At 39.8% G+C, this 17,288-nt stretch overlaps 1 protein-coding gene across 6 annotated transcripts in view; it reads right to left on the bottom strand.

The window, feature by feature from the left end:
* RASSF7 (Ras association domain family member 7) overlaps nt 1–17,288 on the bottom strand; it is a 132,651-nt gene that overhangs the window by 13,120 nt on the left and 102,243 nt on the right. For 5 of the 6 annotated variants that reach the window (XM_072985605.2, XM_078383653.1, XM_072985607.2 and 2 more), the window contains exons 2-3: nt 6,470–6,623; nt 574–1,481 (exon numbers count right to left, since the gene is read on the bottom strand). In XM_072985605.2, coding sequence (XP_072841706.2) covers nt 574–1,481; nt 6,470–6,572 — 1,011 coding nt within the window. In that variant the 5' untranslated portion in view covers nt 6,573–6,623. Of the gene's footprint in view, nt 1–573; nt 1,482–6,469; nt 6,624–7,266; nt 10,793–17,288 lie in introns of those variants that run through there. The other variant, XM_072985606.2, reaches the window with a different exon arrangement.

Below are 17,288 nucleotides of genomic sequence, written 5' to 3'. Positions count from 1 at the left end.
ATCAATTGCTGAAAGAAAATAAGGCTTTAATTATAATAATGGTTATGGCAGCAAGGTTAATATTTGCAAGAAATTGGAAAAATGAAAACCAAATTAATTTAGAGGAATGTATAGAGAATTATGGGATATGGCAGTTAATTATAAACTGACATGTGATATGAAAATAAGAAGAGGTCTATCAAAAATCATGATTTTAAGAAAACATGGAATGTTATTTCTGGAATATGTATTTTGGAGATGGAAGGGGTATACGCTGTGATTATTTATTATGTATGTAGGCTGCCCCGAGTAGACTCTGTCTAGGGGGGCGGGGTAAAAATCTAATAAAAGTAAAGTAAAAGTACGCCAAGGGAAGAAACAATGAATTTTTGGAGAGAAAATGGATTGAATGAAATTTCAAAATATTATTAATACTAACCCTGAGGGTGAAGTTGGCACTGGTGTATTAAAATTTAATTAAACGAACAAACAAATAGGCAATTCATGCCCATCTCTATTCAGAAGCATTAAAGCCCAGGCTGCAGTCATCATCTGCTCCCGCTTTCCTATGGAGCACTTGATCCTAACATGTACCTGAAGGTTCTGCTCTGTTTCTTCCAAGGCCTTTGCCACCGTCTCCAGGCTGCTTTCCAACTGGGTGCTCTGCTTGACTTTGGTTTCCAAGTCCCTTTTCATTTTAGCTGCCATCTCTTCCAGTTCAGCAGGGCTCTGTGTAGGAACTTCTTTCGCCCTCTTGGATCTATCTGCAATTTCCCGCTGGATTTCCCTCTCCAAGGCCTCTGTTTTCATCATAAGCTCATGGATTTTTTGTGTGTACTCCTGCATGGTGGCCTGCAGGCTATGCACTTTCTCCTGACGCTCCCTTTCCCGCTCTTTCTCAGAACGCAGTTCATTGTGCCAAAATTCTTCCTCATTCAGCTCACTCTCGTTTTGCCGGATCACCTGCTCGAGATGTCGAATCTCATCCTCCTGGCAGGAGCCCTGACTGTATTCCCAGTGCCTGATGTCTGTTTCCAAGGCATCCCCCTGCACCTCCAGGGACTGGAGATGCTCTTGCTGGTGCAGGACAGTCTTGAATAGCTCCTCTTTGGACAGCGGGCCACCACTGGCACCATCCCTCAAACCCACAATGTCTTTCTTGGGCTGCCTTAGCTTGTTCTTTGCAAGCAAATCGCTGGAAGCCACAGGACCCAAGTTGAAGGTTAAGGATTTTTTGGGCTGCCTGGGCCTCGGCACTTCTGTGCTGACCAGCCTTGGCTTGATAGGCAAGCTGGCCCTGACAAACGTCCTCTCAGGAACCTGTGGGGCATTATCTGAAGAAGGCCTCTCCGTCAGGCTGGGGCCCGTGCGCTGCAATATAAACTGAACATCACTGGCATACTGTCCACACTTGGCCAGAGACTCTATTGGGCATTCATGGGGGAGGAGCTGCCTCTCTTTCTCCCGTAGTCTCTGAATGAGAACATACCGACCCGTCTGACCTACGAAGAGAAAGACAGATATTACTTGGGGGCGGGGGGAATAAAGTTTTTTTCCAGAAACACAAGTTGATCTTTTCTGCTCCCACCCAGCTATGTCATACTCACATTCCACAGCACTATATCCCAGTGATTTGGAGAGAGGGGGAGAAGGAGAGAGGGAAGAAGAGAGATTGACCTATGAACATTTAAGCAACAGGAAACATTTCAAGTGACACTTAATTCTTCTCCCCTTCTTTCCTTCGTGCAAGGAAGACACCTCTACTCCACACTTGTAAAACGAAAGTTACTTCCATTAAGAACTAGCATTTACTCTGGGAAATGCAGATGTATAATTGGAGGCTGCTACTAGAGATCCATTTTGAAGGAAATCAACCCTGAGTGCTCACTGGAAGGACAGATCCTGAAGCTGAGGCTCCAATACTTTGGCCGTCTCATGAGAAGAGAAGACTCCTTGGAAAAGAACTTGATGTTAGGAAAGTGTGACCGCAAGAGGAGAAGGGGATGACAGAGGATGAGATGGTTGGACAGGGTCACCGAAGCGACCAACATGAATTTGACCAAACTCCGGGCGGCAGTGGAAGACAGGAGGGCCTGACATGCTCTGGTCCATGAGGTCACAAAGAGTCAGACATGACTTAACAACTAAACAACAAACAACAACTAGAGATGGGATATTTGTATTCGTCTCCTGGGGGAGACGAATATAAACCACCACAGGTGGCTGGGCTGACTGGACTCCTCCCCCAGAACCGGGCCATCCAGTTACCGCTTGCAGTGCGGCGAGCACGGCTGTTCTCATTCACACCATGTCTATCATGGAAGTAGACTGCCTGGGACTGCTGCTGGCCAATCTAGTGAGAAGGTGGGATCACAAGCCTCCCTGCTCAGCTGCTAAATGGTCAGCAGCACAGGGTGGTGGGGAAGCCCCAGCCGGGCTATTTCCGTGATGGTCACAGAGCATGCGCCACAACTGGCAAGTGGATGGCCCAGTTCTCAGAAGAGACCACCTGTGGTGGTGATATTCGTATACGTCCCCCCCCCCAGAAAAGACTATAAATATCCCATCAGAAGCAGCTGCATTGAACAAGGGTTTCTTGGTCATGCATAGCAGCACATCCTCTAATCTGAGAACTAGACATGAACGTCACATACTGCCTTTTCTACATTTCTGCCTCAATTGACAAAAACTTGGGAAGCATTTCACCTTCAGGTACAACCCAAGACTCTTCACCTTCCCTTACAGTCTCACTTCTGATTAAAATTCCATTTTCCACCCAGCAAAACAATAGGCTTTTGGGAGGTCACATTACTAGAAAGATATGGGCAAAGCCATGCATCAAAAGAATTTGTCAATTAATTATATGACCAAGAAAGTGATTAAATATGAAAAACCGTATTCATCCCTTCAGGCATGGGGAAAGAAAACTACCACATAGCAGCATCTGGTTTAAAAATCCTGAGAAATAAGACAGACTCATTGTCCCACCTCTGGAGTGCTGCCCTCCCATACACTTTGGAGTGTCTTTGAAACATTTATTTCACTTCTACTGACATTTTTCTGGCTGCAGATCCCTGGAGCATTTTCATGTATAGATCTAACCCTTTTAGACAAAGTTATCATTGCCAAGCATTCTGAATTAGCAGCTCCAATAATTTTTGAGAAGTGAGTCAATAAGCTTCTAGCTTTTCTGCCTTAAAAATGCAGATGATAATTTACTAGCTCACACAATATTCACATCAGCCATAATTGGAACCCTGCCTTGCAAAGTCAGGTCTGAAGTTGCCCTTAAATCAGGTTAAAGGGCAGAAGCAAAAATGAATACAAACTTTGCTTGCCATTGCAGAGCATTTCCACATCACAAAACAGAACAATTCCTTTCAATGATGCCTAAAGCAACTCCAACAGCATAGATGTACCCACATAACAATTATAGAGGAAAACATACACATGCAACTGTTATGAGTCATGCTTTTACACTATAAATCCAAACCAGTGCTGTGCTCCAGTGATGAAAAAGCAACATGCTCTTTGGAACTTCGGAGATGGCAAGCAATGCTAAGGCTGTTGTGTTATAAAAAGTGGAGTTGGGGTTAATGATCAAACATCAGAGTTGCCCAACCACCACATTAGTTTATTGCTCATATTGTACTCTGGACATCATGTTATAGGGTCTCCCTTCAAATTAAATGCGAAGAGGATAAAAAAGTAGCCCCACTCAGAGACAGCAGCCAAACTACAATCAAAAGGACAAGGAACAGTGCAAATTTCCACAAGTATTGCCTCTTGTTAATATGAGGCAGCCATTGCTTGTTGCCACCAGCTAGTCCTACCACTCTCCCTTCATCTAGAGGTGCAGAAGGCTACAAGGAAAGGCAGGGAATCCTGCCATTCATGCCATAGCACAGAGAAGGCAAGAAAGAGCAGGCGTTTTTCTGGCTGTTCCTTTCTTTCACCATACAGATGCACCAGTTAAGGCTGCTAAATCCTTCTCACCAGACACACTTGCCCATGGCCAACAGGGAAGAAATGCATGGCTATTCTAATATTTCTACGGAAAGACCAGTGCCTCCTAACAGCAGCCATCAAATCAGAGTAAACAAACTATTTCTATCCTAATTTCTATGGTCTCATCTAATTCTATTTTACAGCATGCCATTATATGTTTTTAATTTTCAATTGAAATGTGTTATTATGTATATTAAGTCATACCTGGGTTTTTTTTTCTCACAAAAAGTGCTATCAGCATTCTAACTTTGAAAAGTGATGTGAAATTTTTGTTATGCATGGACTATAAATGCCAACATGCTAATAAAGAAGGCACAGAAGAGGCTGTATTTCCTGAGAATGCTCGGGAAGTTAAATTTATCACAGCATTTACTTCTGTCCTACTATCGTAGCACCATTGAGAGTGTCCTAACCTATGGCATTCTGGCATGGTTTGGGAGTAGCTCTGTAGCGGACAAAAAAGCTCTACAGAGAACCATTAAAATTGCCCAGAATATCATCGGGCTCCAGCTACCAACCCTGGATGACATCTTCACATCCCGCTGTCTGAGGAAGTCACACAGCATCCCGACAGACTCTTCCTATCCTGCTTATAACTTTTTTGAACTGTTACCGTCTGGCAGAAGATATAGAACAATTAAGACTCGGACCACACGTTTTCTAAATAGTTTTTATCCTAGAGCTATAATTGCAATTAATAATGAGCTTAAAGACCACCAGTAGTGAATAATTAGTTGGACTGTGTTACTTGGCCTGAGGTGTAGATGTTTGTATTTTTAGTGGGGGACTTCTAGTGGGTGGGGAGTGTTTGGGGAATGTTATGTGTGTGCATGTGTCTGGTCTCTGGGTGTCTGTGTATATACTTACAATGACAATAAATTATATTATTATTATTATTATTATTATTATTATTATTATTATTATTATTATTATTATTATTATTATTATTATTATTATTATTATTATTATTATTATTATTATTATTATTATTATTAAAGTTTTAACCTGTAAACTACGCAGAGTAGTGTTTGCACAAATAGAGCAGTATATAATGAAAGAGAGAGGGGGTGGAAAGAGAGAATTTCATCTCATGTTACTTCAGTGTCATTATTAAACATTCCCAGAGGAAAAAATGCCAATGCTAGGAAAAATAATTTGAAGGGAAAGATGGAGCCTGTGTGGATAATTAGTCCACATGAAAAATAGGCCTGTGAGTAGTGTTATCTGAAGTGACAACACTAACTAACAAGAGCCAGCTGCTTTCCTCTATACAGTGGTGCCTCGCTTAACGAGTGCTTCGTTTAACGATGAATTCGCTTAGCGATGACTTTTTCAGAGCGTTTTTGCGCTCTGTTTAACGATGGTCCCTATGGGCGATTTTCGCTTAGCGATGTTGGGACCATGCTTCGCATAACGATTAAATTTTTGGGTCCCCTGTTTCGCTTAATGATGGTTTAAACAGCCTCATGTTTGCTGTTTTTTAAATGTTATAAAGTTAAAGTTTACTGTTTAAAATGTTTGAAATCATAAAGTGCACTTAATAAACCCTTTGTTAACCAAATTCGACTTTGTTCTGACTCTTCTTTAATTTGTTGTTTAATTTTCCCCCCATTGAGATGCATTGAATAGGTTTCAATGCATTTCAACTGGGGAACTGCGTTTCGCTTAGCGATGTTTCCTATGGTGATTTTCGCTTAAGGACGGCAATTCGTTCCTATTGGAACAGATTATCCAGTTTTCAATGCATTTCAATGGGAAACCGCGTTTCGCTTAGCGATGTTTTCACTTAGCGACAAATTTTTTTGAACCAATTAAAATAGTTAAGCAAGGCACCACTCTACTTCACCTATCCCAATGTAAACTCCAGTCTAGATGAAGTTTCCCTACCATGTCTACCAAATTCCCTGTGGGGACAGAAGGGTAAGTAGTCAAAGAGGCAAAGCTTCCGGTGCAGCAGAGGATATAGGCTACTCTACAGTAGCAGAAGCAGTAGAAGTTATGAAACTGTGTTGTGGGGGAGGGGGACATTCAGCAGGGGATCCACAGACACTGGAATAATTTCCACACCAGCAAATGGTGTCCAAATTAGTCCTCACATACGAAGTCCTTTGGTACCCATTCTAAAAAGGAAAATGTTTGCAGGATATGGAGTGAAAGCTGTGCAAATCCTCGGTATGAGCAGCTAATGTTCACGGGGCTACCAGTGCTTTTCACCTATTGCACATGAGCAATCCTTGCTTCCATACCAGGGACATGAAAATTCTGAAGCATAAGTAGCAATAAGTTTTAGAGTCAGAAATCTGGGCAAACACTGCTGTCCAACCTATATTGATAGGAGAGTGCATCTCCTCCTTTCTTCATTTGCTGCCTTTCTCCCCATCGGCAACCCACTTATCTCAATGGAATTTATTTTTGAGTAAACATACACTTGACTGTGCTGCAAGCTTACTTTTCAGACAAAGCCAAGAAAAGGAGTACTTACCAATGGCACGTGCCAATGCTATGACAACCTCCTGGCAGGTGGTCTGATCTGAGACGCCACATACAATGCGCTGGACACCATCCACCCAGACCTTCAGCTCCATCACCAAGAAAGCAGGGGATTAGACTTTCCGGTTCATGGCCGTGACTCTTCCCTGCAGAGGGATTTCACACAAACAGACATTTAGTGCCCTGTCTGATTTCATTCCTACATACATTTTCGTGTCACAGTCTGTTTCAGAAGCAAAAACATTAAACAGCTGAAATTGAAGGAAATTTGGAGAGTCTGTACATTTTACTCTCGTTACTCCTATAATTTCTACCTTGTTTGCTTTAAACAAGCAGTCCTGGGTTGATCATCTGCAGAATGACTCAAAAGGAAATACGTAAGTACAGGGGAGGCTCAAGTGTCCTTTTTCACTTTCATAGATTTCTTTATCTTCCATCAATCTCCCCAAAAGGAAAGGTAACTAAATAGGACAGAGATATCTCATTCTCCTCATACTTCAGAAACCAATACATTTTTGTAGCTAACTACAATTAACCTGTTTTTGTTCACGCTTGACTCCTCAAAAACAGACTGTATCGAAGAGCTTAAATCACTGAAGAGTAACACAAGATTAAAGCATTGTTGCATTTCATAACCACTCAGTCACTACAGTAATGAGCACAAGACATTGTGAAGGTGTTGCCAACCAGCATGTAATAACTGAAATGAGATCTGGCCAGAAAAGAAATTGCTATAAAAGTACCTGTTGGGGGGGAGAGGGGGAGAGAGAGAGAGAACTTTTAACTTACATAGTGGCCTTGTAGCCAGATGGGTGGCATAGAAGTCAAACAAACAAACAAACAAACAAACAAACAAACAAACAAATAAATTCTGCTGGCTAATGTGGAAGTAGTCAAAGTCTAATCACAGTCACACAAGTGGTCTAATACACAACACAAAAAAACAAGTAAGCCTTACAGCTTGAATTACGCTAATATCAAATATTTATGCTGGGTTAGGCACCATTAATTGGCAGAAACAGGTTCTTGGAGAGAGGATAAATGATTAACTAACTATATTGACTTTTTCATTGATTTTCAAAAATCACCTGACTGGAATAGTATGCTGTACACAAAGGCTCGTATCCTACTGAACTTCAGATGAGCCCAAAAATCCTGCCAGTGTAGGGACACAAGATCGTATCACTTGCATAAGCACTGCCATAGGGCAAGCAGAGATCTCCCTGAACAAAACTTACCCTCCAGCCACACAATGGCAGCACCTGCTTAAGCAGCATGATGTTGCCGACAGGATTTTCTGCTCAGCAGAAGCTCAGTAGGATATGGGCCACAGTAAATAGTCCCATCGTTCCCCGCTATCACTGTATATATTAGAGGATCAACATTAGCCCGTTCCTTTTCACATCTGCATAAGATTATCCAGGGAGACTGAAGTAGAGGATAACTGCTACTCCAGCATAACATTTACAGTATAATGGCGTAAAAACTACAGCATGGATAATCCAGAAAAGAATATACTCCATTAAAAAAAAAACATTTGGGGTTTCACAGAGCGAGACCCAAGTATCCCCAAACTTTTTTCCAGAATGTATTCAATTCAGCTGTCAATGCAGGCACCAGAGAACAAGAATTCTGCAGGTTAAATATAGCTCCATGTTAACCTGATGAGAATTAGTCACCTACCAAAACTATGAAAAGAATGAAGAACTAAGGCTTCTTGGCCAGATATCAGTCTGTTGCAATCGGCCCTCATCGGAAAGCCTCCTTTGGTTAACAATGCCACACCTCAAGAATGTTTTCATCTCTCATCCTTAGTAAGTGCAAAAGTACGTCAGCTGAAAACAGGAAAAGACCTAGGCACACGTGTGCATGCACACACAGATGCAAAGTAACAACATCCTGAGAGAAGCAGACTGATTGTTCACATCGTTGAATGTGTGCTTCCGATTTTTCTCCTCTATACGTAACATTTAGACACAGATCTCTGGATGTAACGTAAACTGAGAAATATTAACTGCAAAGATTAACCTAGTGCAAAGGAGACTGCAACTGATTGATTTGACTTGTATACTACCCCATAGTTCTAGAGCTCTCTTTGGGTGGTTTACACAGCATAATTACACAAAAGACACTCTTGCTTCCCAGTGAGCTGGGTACTCATTTTACCGACACCAGAAGCATGGAAGGCTGAATCAGCTTTCAACCAGCTACCTGAACCTGTGGGGACTGAACTCACCGCTTGAACAGAGGCTTTGCTGCAGTTTAACCACTGTGCCAAGCTGCTTGTTAGAACATACGAAGAGTGGTAATGTGCATTTAGCTGGTTGGATAGCTCCAGTGGTTTAGGCACAGTATGTCTGGAGCCAGACATCAGGAGTTTGATTCCCCAGTGTGCCTCCTGAGAAACAGAGCCAGTTTGTGCAGCCTTGTGTGAACTGCACAGTCCCGGGATGACCCCAGAATAAGGGAATGACAAGCCACTTCTGAGTATTCTCTACCTGAAAAATCCTGAAAAGGGTTGCCATAGATCAGAGTTTATTTGACAGCACATAAAAAGAAGTGCATTTAAGAAAATATCTGTGCGCTTATAACACTAACTGCTTTCCTGTAGTCAAAAGAAGAAATTTTAGAGGACTTAAAAGAAATATTCTTTCAAGGGTTTTCAGGACTTCTAAGAGCCTAATCAGACCAAAACACAACACAACTGAACTGAGTACGCATTTTTTCCTTCGTAAGGTCAGGGGGTAAAGCTACCAGCTGTTCCCCTTCATGCACACACCCCGTATCCATTAAACTACAAGAATATTCCATTTTCAATTACTGTACTATACAGAGCTTGTTGGACAGCCCAAGTTCAATTCTCCACTGTGTTGCCTGGGAGAAGAGCTATGCTGTGAACCTCAGGCAAGTTATACAGTCCTGAAGTGTCCCCCAATGGTGGTGAGATTGAAGTGAACTTTTACAGCATTTCCCCCAAAATAAGACAGGGTCTTATATTAATTTTTGCTCCAAAAATGCATTAGGGATTATTTTCAGGAGATGTCTTTCTTATGTATGTATGTATGTATGTATGTATGTATGTATGTATGTATGTATGTATGTATGTATGTATGTATGTATGTATGTATGTATGTATGTATGTATGTATGTATGTATGTATGTATGTATTCATTCATTCATTCATTCATTCATTCATTCATTCATTCATTCATTCATTCATTCATTCATTCATTCATTCCGCCCACACTACCCAAAGGTCTTATATTCATACACAACAATCTTCATTTATTCAAATACAGTCATGTCATCTTTTTCTGGTTGCTGCACAACGGTGAAGGGCAAGGTTTCACTTAACTGGGGTTTATTTTTGGGCTAGGGTTTATATTACAAGCATCCTGAAAAATCATACTAAGGCTTGTTTTCAGGTTAGGTCTTGCTTTTGAGGAAACAGGGTATTAGTATGGAACAGAAGGTGGCAATGGTAATTCTCTTCTGAACTTTCCTTCCCAAGAAACCCCTATGATGAAATAGTCCAAACTGAAACAAGAGACAGCGCTAGAAGATGAAACTTCCAGATTGGAAAGCACTCAGTCAGCTACTGAGGAACAGCAAAGAAAAAGTACAAATAGTGCTGCCACTAATTATACAATTAGATTAAAGTTGACAGGAAATCTAGAGGCAGATATGCATAGAAGTGAAAAGAGAGTCCAATTGGGCACAACATATACAACCAGAAGATGGAATGTGAGCAGGGTATGAATCAAGATAAACTGGAAACCATAAAGCAACATAAAAAGAGAAGCCCGGAAAGAAAGAACAAGAAACCGGGCCTTCTCGGCAGTGGCCCCTCGGCTCTGGAATAGCCTCCCATCAGTGATCCACCTGGCTCCCTCGCTGGGTGTTTTTAAGAGCCAATTAAAAACTTGGCTCTTCAGGCAGGTCTTCCCTTCTGTCAATACTTGATTTTATTCTTATTATAATTTTCTGTTTTCCCATCTTGAGCATTACTAATATTAATTGTTTTAATTGTTTTAGTTTATAATGTTTAATGGAACCTGCCCGGAGTAGACTTTGTCTAGGGGGGCTGAATAGAAATCTAATAAATAAATAAATAAATAAATAAATAAATAAATAAATAAATAAATAAATAAATAAATAAATAAATAAATAAACAAACAAACAAACAAACAAACAAACAAATAAATAAATAAATAAACGGAACATATAAACAGTACAGAGCTTGGTGTCAGTGAACTAAGGTGGACTGGACTGAGATGTTTTCAGTCACACAACTTCAGTTTCTTTACTATCTTTATATTCCTGTCTTTGTTCAATTTCAAAATGTTCTATTCTGGAAATGACAAATTCAAAAGAAATGGAGTGGCTCTAATACTGAGGCAAGATATAGCATAGGCAGTTAGAGGCTATAATGTAAAGTCTGACCAAATAATATTGATCAGACTCCATAGAAAACCTATCAACATAACCATCATTCAAGACTATGTTTCAAATACCAGTTTTGAAGAAGATGAAACTGAAAGTTTTTATCCAGGGTTCCAATTGATCACATACCAAAACAAGACATGCCTATAATAATAAGAAATGCAAAACTAGGATACAAAGAATCAAATACTGCTGGAAAATTTTGTGTAAGGGATAGCAATGAAGCTGGAGAATGAATCATAGAGTTATGCAAAACCAACAATCTATTTATTGCAAAATCTTTCAAGCAACCAAAGAGACAACTGTACTCATGGGCATCAACAAATGTTCAATACAGAAACCAAACTGTCTACATAACTCGGAGGAGATGGAGAAGCTGAGAGCTGAAGCTTTTCCCTGCCAAAACAAGACCAGAAGAATCTGGTACTGATCATGAACTGTTAATATCTAAAATTAAAGTAAAGCTGAAAAAGAACACTAAATAATTGTAGTGCCAAAATATAATTTAAGCAACATACCTGATGAATTTAAAGTCCACATAAGAAACAGATCTGCATTACTAAACTTAACTGACCATGAACCAGAAGAACTGTGGATTAAAACAGGATATATTATTAGAGAAGAATGTAAAATAACAATTCCTGTAATAAAAGAAAAAGAAAAACATAGAGGTATGATGGAAAAAAACACTTACAATTGGAAAGACCAGGCCAGAAGCCAAAGCAAAAGGTGACAGAAATTGGCTCAGAACCCTGAATACAGTTCAGTGATTATCCAACAGGGACAAAGAGTGCTAGTGCAATAACCAGTGCAGAAAACATATAGAACAAAAAAGGGAGAAAAGATGATATCTCTTCTAGAAGAACATAGAAACCAAAGGGAAATTTAAGCATAGATTAGGAATGCTGAATGACCAACTGGGAACCACACTATCTGATCGGGAGAAAAATAGAGAAAGTAGAAACAACATACTGAAGACCTAAAAAGAAGAGATGAAAGAATGACAGACTACTTTGAATAGGAATCCTGTGATGAGTCTTCAGTTCTAGAAAGTGAACTGAAAGCTGCTCTGAAAACGCTAAGAATACTGACAGAACTATTTTAGGCCACCGAGACTGAATTTGTCACAAGTGTAACAACAATGTGCCAAAAAATAAGAAAACAAAACACTGGCCCACAGACTGGCTACCAGTATGCTTCTGGGCCAGATTCAAGGTACTGATGTCAACTTATAAAGCCCTTCAGGGTTTAGGACCTTGCTATTTATCAGAACGCTCCTCTCTCAGGTCATCCTCCCATCCCACCTGCACCTCCCAGTCCTTGATGTTGCAGGTGGCCACTCCAAGAGAGGTCCGGAAATCATCAACCAGAAACTGGACCTTCTTGGTAGTGGCTGCCCCACTCTGGAACTGCCTTCTGGTGGAGGTGCGATTGGCCCCCACCCTCCTGAGCTTCCAAAAAGAAGTTAAAACTTGGCTTCTTACCCAGGACTTTACAAACCTCACTCCTTTGTAATATTAAATTTGAAATAAGTTTATGCTGGCCATGATTTGCCAAAGGGGGTTCTGTTCTTATATGTTCATTTAAAAAAATCATGTTTTGTTATTTTCTGGAAGCCGCCCAGGGTAGTGGCTTGTACACTAAATGTGTGGGGTATAAGTTTAAACAAATAAAATATTTTTTAAAAAATTCAAAATACATTCCAATCCCTAAGAAAGGAGATGCTAAGGAGTGCAGTATAGGACCATTGTTCTAATTTCCCAGGCATGCAAAGTGATGCCCAAGGTGTGGCTTTCACTTTATATGGGTCAAGAAATGTCTGATGTTTAAACTGGATTTCAAAAAGGAAGTGGCACTTGAAATTATATTGCAAATATCCATTGACTGTTGGAGCACACCAATGAAGGTTTAAGATACGTACACAGATGACAACACCTTATTGGCAGAAAGCAGCAATGACTTGAAACGACTTTTAGTGAAACTCAATGAAAAAAATGTCAAAACGGAACTGCAGCTGAAATTAAGATAACCAAAACCATGACTACAGAAGAACTACACAACTTTAATTTTGACAATGAAGAAATTGAAATTGTTAAAGATTTTGTATAGCTTGATTCAATCATCAATCCAAAGGGAACCTCCAGCCAAAATATCAGAAGACATCTGAAACGTGAAGGGCTGCAATGAAGGAATTAGAAAAGATCATCAGGTGTAAGGATGTGTCACTGAAGACCATCCACAATATCGTATTCCTGACCACTATGTATGGGTGGTCTGAAAGCTTGACAGTAAAGCAAACTGAAAAAGGGGAAAAATTGTTTCAAATATGGTGCTGAATGAGATCTTTGCAGAAACCCTGGATTGTAAAAAAGATAAACAAGTGAGTCCTACACAGAGCAAATCAAACTTCTCTAGAGGCAAAAATGATGAAAATGGGGCTGTCCTCCTTTGGGCACATCACAAGAAGGCAGGATTGTCTGGAAAAATCAATAATGCTGAGAAAGACTGAAAGCAGATAAAGAAGAAAAATAAACAGGAGATGGACTGATTCTCTAAAGGAAACCACAAACTTGAATTTAGAGCAGTGCTTTTGATCTCTCATTCAGAAGTTGGAGGCAAACTGGTGGCACGTAACAACAAGAAAAGCATCCCTGAAATGAGAGGGAGTAAGCTTCTTCTGAGCACTTTGCACATAGGAGCTCCTGGGAGAGGTCTTACAGAAGTCTCACCCAGCTAGATGGCACAAATTACTATATTATACAGGAAAACTTTAATGCCTCGATATTCTGTGATGCGTATCTGAACGCATTACCCATTATAAACATCAAACAGAATGATCACGAAAAGTCACACTTTCCTAACCTGTGTATCATCTTAGGGCCCTCTGTTCCATTATGATGATTCATATGCTCAGGAAGTGTTGTACAGGTAAAAGAAAGGAAATGGATCAACTTAGAGGGGCCATTCCTTGTTTAAATATTGAAAGGATCTGGACTGAGGACAGACCATGACTGTAATTTTCCAGGAAGAAAGACCAGTTTTGTATAGACCACACAAGAGCTTGCTAGCATCCCAGGTCAGCTATTCTCATGGTCTTTGTTCCCAGAAAAAAGTGAGAGGAAATTTCTTGTGCTTAGTAGTTGGAGAAGACTTAAGTTCACCTGTGATCCTATACTGTATACCAAAGGTACCTGTGATGCAAGGTAATTGTTGTCAACATTCCTAAGAACCATGCCAGGGACAGATATGGCCCAGGATTATTAATGAGTGACAATTAAGGAAAATTCTAAGAGGGTAACACATCATATGACTGTCTAGTACAAAATACACTATTTTCACTTAATCATCTAATGGCTGACTTTCAAAAATCACTGTCTGTCCAATATAAACTGGATCAACAAAAACTACTTTGTTAGCCAGACAGTCCTTCAACCAGCAGGATTTAAACTTCAACATTATCTAGCCCAGAATGAAATTCTAAGCCTTTTTAAATAACTCTCAGAGTCAAAACAGACTGTTCAAATACATGTAAATCCCAGTAGTCTGGTTGTTTCTCAGCCCATACAGTAAACAGAATTAACAACTCATGATATGAGCAGAATTGATAAAATGTCGCAACAGTGCTGAAGAAGGCAAGATTAAGTGCTTCAGTTCTGGTGAATTTGCCTCTGCTATTACCACCTGTTGAGATGGAGGGGAGAAATGGTTGGTTTTCAACAGCAGCATTCTAATGCAATGGTAATTCTATTACTTCTGCTCATTATTTAACTGCCTTTTAATACAGGACCATCTCCGCATGTTAAGCTTAGCACTATCCAAACCAGCAAAAAATTACTAACAACGTTCAGCCATTATAAGATCAACCAGTATACATAATATAATGTATGATGCATGCAGGCCTGCCTGTGCCCTTGTTTCCATTTCAGACATATACAGATTTTCTAAAGTATATTGTTTATTCATTATTATTACCTATTGTCTTTATACTGCTTGATAAGATATCCAAACAGATCACTTTAAAAGTTACCTATCAGTTAGGGACAGAAAAAACACACTAATAAAATAGCATTTTATTCTAGCAACTGCTTATGCAACTACATCCACGCTGACATGTGGCAAGTAAAAACAGGAACATGCACATAAGTGGGAGGAGTTAGGGTAACGTCCATCTGTGTGGCCCGGCAGACAAACGGCAGGGTGAATCCACCCAATTTAGACTAAAGCATTTCACAAGCACAAAAGATGAATTACAGGAATACTGCAAACTCCAGTGACAAAAACAATGCAGCACATTGCACATTTCAAGGACACGTGAAATACAAAGAATGTACAGACAGACAGAATATTGTATTTATACCTTTAGAGGGCATCAATCTCATTTTACAATAGTATAGCCAACTAAGAGACAGTATGTTTTATTTAAAATATTTTTACCCTGCATTTCTCCTTAATAAGGACCCAAGGCGGTTTACATCCTTGAAAGACGGTATTTGAAGTTGAAAACAATGAGCATACAACTGTGGCTTACACCATCAAAAGACAATATTTAAAGCTAAGAGCAGTGACTATAAAGAGGCAGCTTACATCATTAAAAGACAATGCCAAAGCTAAAACAACAATGCAAATACTAACGAGGACAAACATATACCATTCTGAGAGATGGTAAACACAAGTAGTACTAAAGACCCAGTCAGAGCAATAATGCATTACAATCCATCTAAAGCAGTGGGTCTCAACCTTTTTGACACCAGGGTCCAGTTTGGTTGAAGACCATTTTCTCAAGGACCGGAGTGTGTGTGTGTGTGTGTGTGTACTTGTGGTGAGCAGGAGGTGAGCTGCAGTTGAAGCTCTGCCTCCTGTTAGATCAGCAGCGGCTTAGAACCTAACAGGAGCACAGGCCTCGCTCCCCATTTCTCTCCTGCTGCTGCTAGATCAACTGTGCCTGTGGCATTAGAATCTAATAGGAGCACAGGCAATGGGGAGTGAAGTTCCGCCTCCTGTCAGATCAGCAGTGGCATTAGAACCTAATAGGAGCATGCTAACAGGAGGCGAAGCTTCACTCACCGCTCACCTCCTGCTTGCTGTTCATCTGTCCCGGAGGCCCAGTCCTTCCAAGGCCATGTACGCAGTCATTGAGGGAAAGGTTGCATCAGTACTTCTCTCTAGAGATCAAGAAGTGTTCTTGGCAACAAATTAGGGAACACAAACAATCTTTTTCTTTTCTGTTGAAAAAAAAAATGACTCCTGGCTCCCCACTTCAGTTTTGACTGAGCAATTCTGGACAAAAGAAATGTCTTTTTTGCTCCAGCATGAAAAAAAAGAAAGGACAAATAAGAGATGGATTTATTCAATAGAGGAAGCTATGGCCTTGAGTTGTCAAGACTGATCAGAGATGCTGATGACATCAATTTATTTTTTACTTCAAAAACCTTATAGAATGGTCCTCAAGCACCTAGAGACATCAGATTTGCAGGAAAGCTTCTCCCGACTCTCCTCTACAATTCCTCTAAGTTTGGTGAAAATTGGGTTTCAAACATCCACAAAATGCCCTCCCAGGAAAGTACCCCTTAGCAGCTGGCTTGGAGAAATCCAATCTTCATCAAACTTGGAGTAATTGTAGAGGAGAGGCAGAAGAAGCTTTCCTGCAATTCTGGTGTCTCTAGGTGCTGGGGAGAGGCATTTTTGAGCTAAACAAAGGACAACTCAAAAATCGTTTAAAAATCACCATATTTGTTGGGGCATTTATTTGTACGAATAAGAATAGATGAATTAGAGATTTTTTGAATTAATGTGGTGAGTCATTTTTAAATTTGTACGCATCTCTAATACATATATCTGAGGAAGTGGATTGTAAATTGCAAAAACTACATTGAAATGAATATGTTAGTCTTTAAAATCTCACGATACTTTAAAAAAATTGTTATTCCTTTTTGCCAGTCTTTCTGCTTATATCAATGACAAATTAAAATGTTGAAAGGAATTAATTGCTGTTTTTTAACAAGAAATTTTAATTATTGATAGGAATTTCCACTCCATCTCCTAGGCCTTTATGAATGATAAGAAATATATACAGTATTTGAATTTTGGAGGAATGCCATTTATTTCTTCACCAGATTAAACAAAAAAAATGGAATACAAGAGAGATATAGAAGTGACTGAGCCTATTCCAGAAGATGTTAACTGAAAAAGATTTGTGTCAGTAATATTAAACTAGTATATTTTGATCTTTGTTAAGTGCTCAGTTATAAATACTGATAGTATATTTAGTTAATATCCAACAGATGTACCTTTATGTGAGCTTTCATAGATCAAAGTTCACTTCTTCAGATCAAAATCTACTTCTTCCATATAAAGAAATGGATTCTGGC

This window comes from Pogona vitticeps, chromosome 1, assembly GCF_051106095.1.
Source record: "Pogona vitticeps strain Pit_001003342236 chromosome 1, PviZW2.1, whole genome shotgun sequence".
Lineage (NCBI taxonomy): Eukaryota > Metazoa > Chordata > Lepidosauria > Squamata > Agamidae > Pogona > Pogona vitticeps.
Note: the sequence above shows the minus strand (reverse complement) of the source record. Positions and strands in the feature narration are given on the sequence as shown.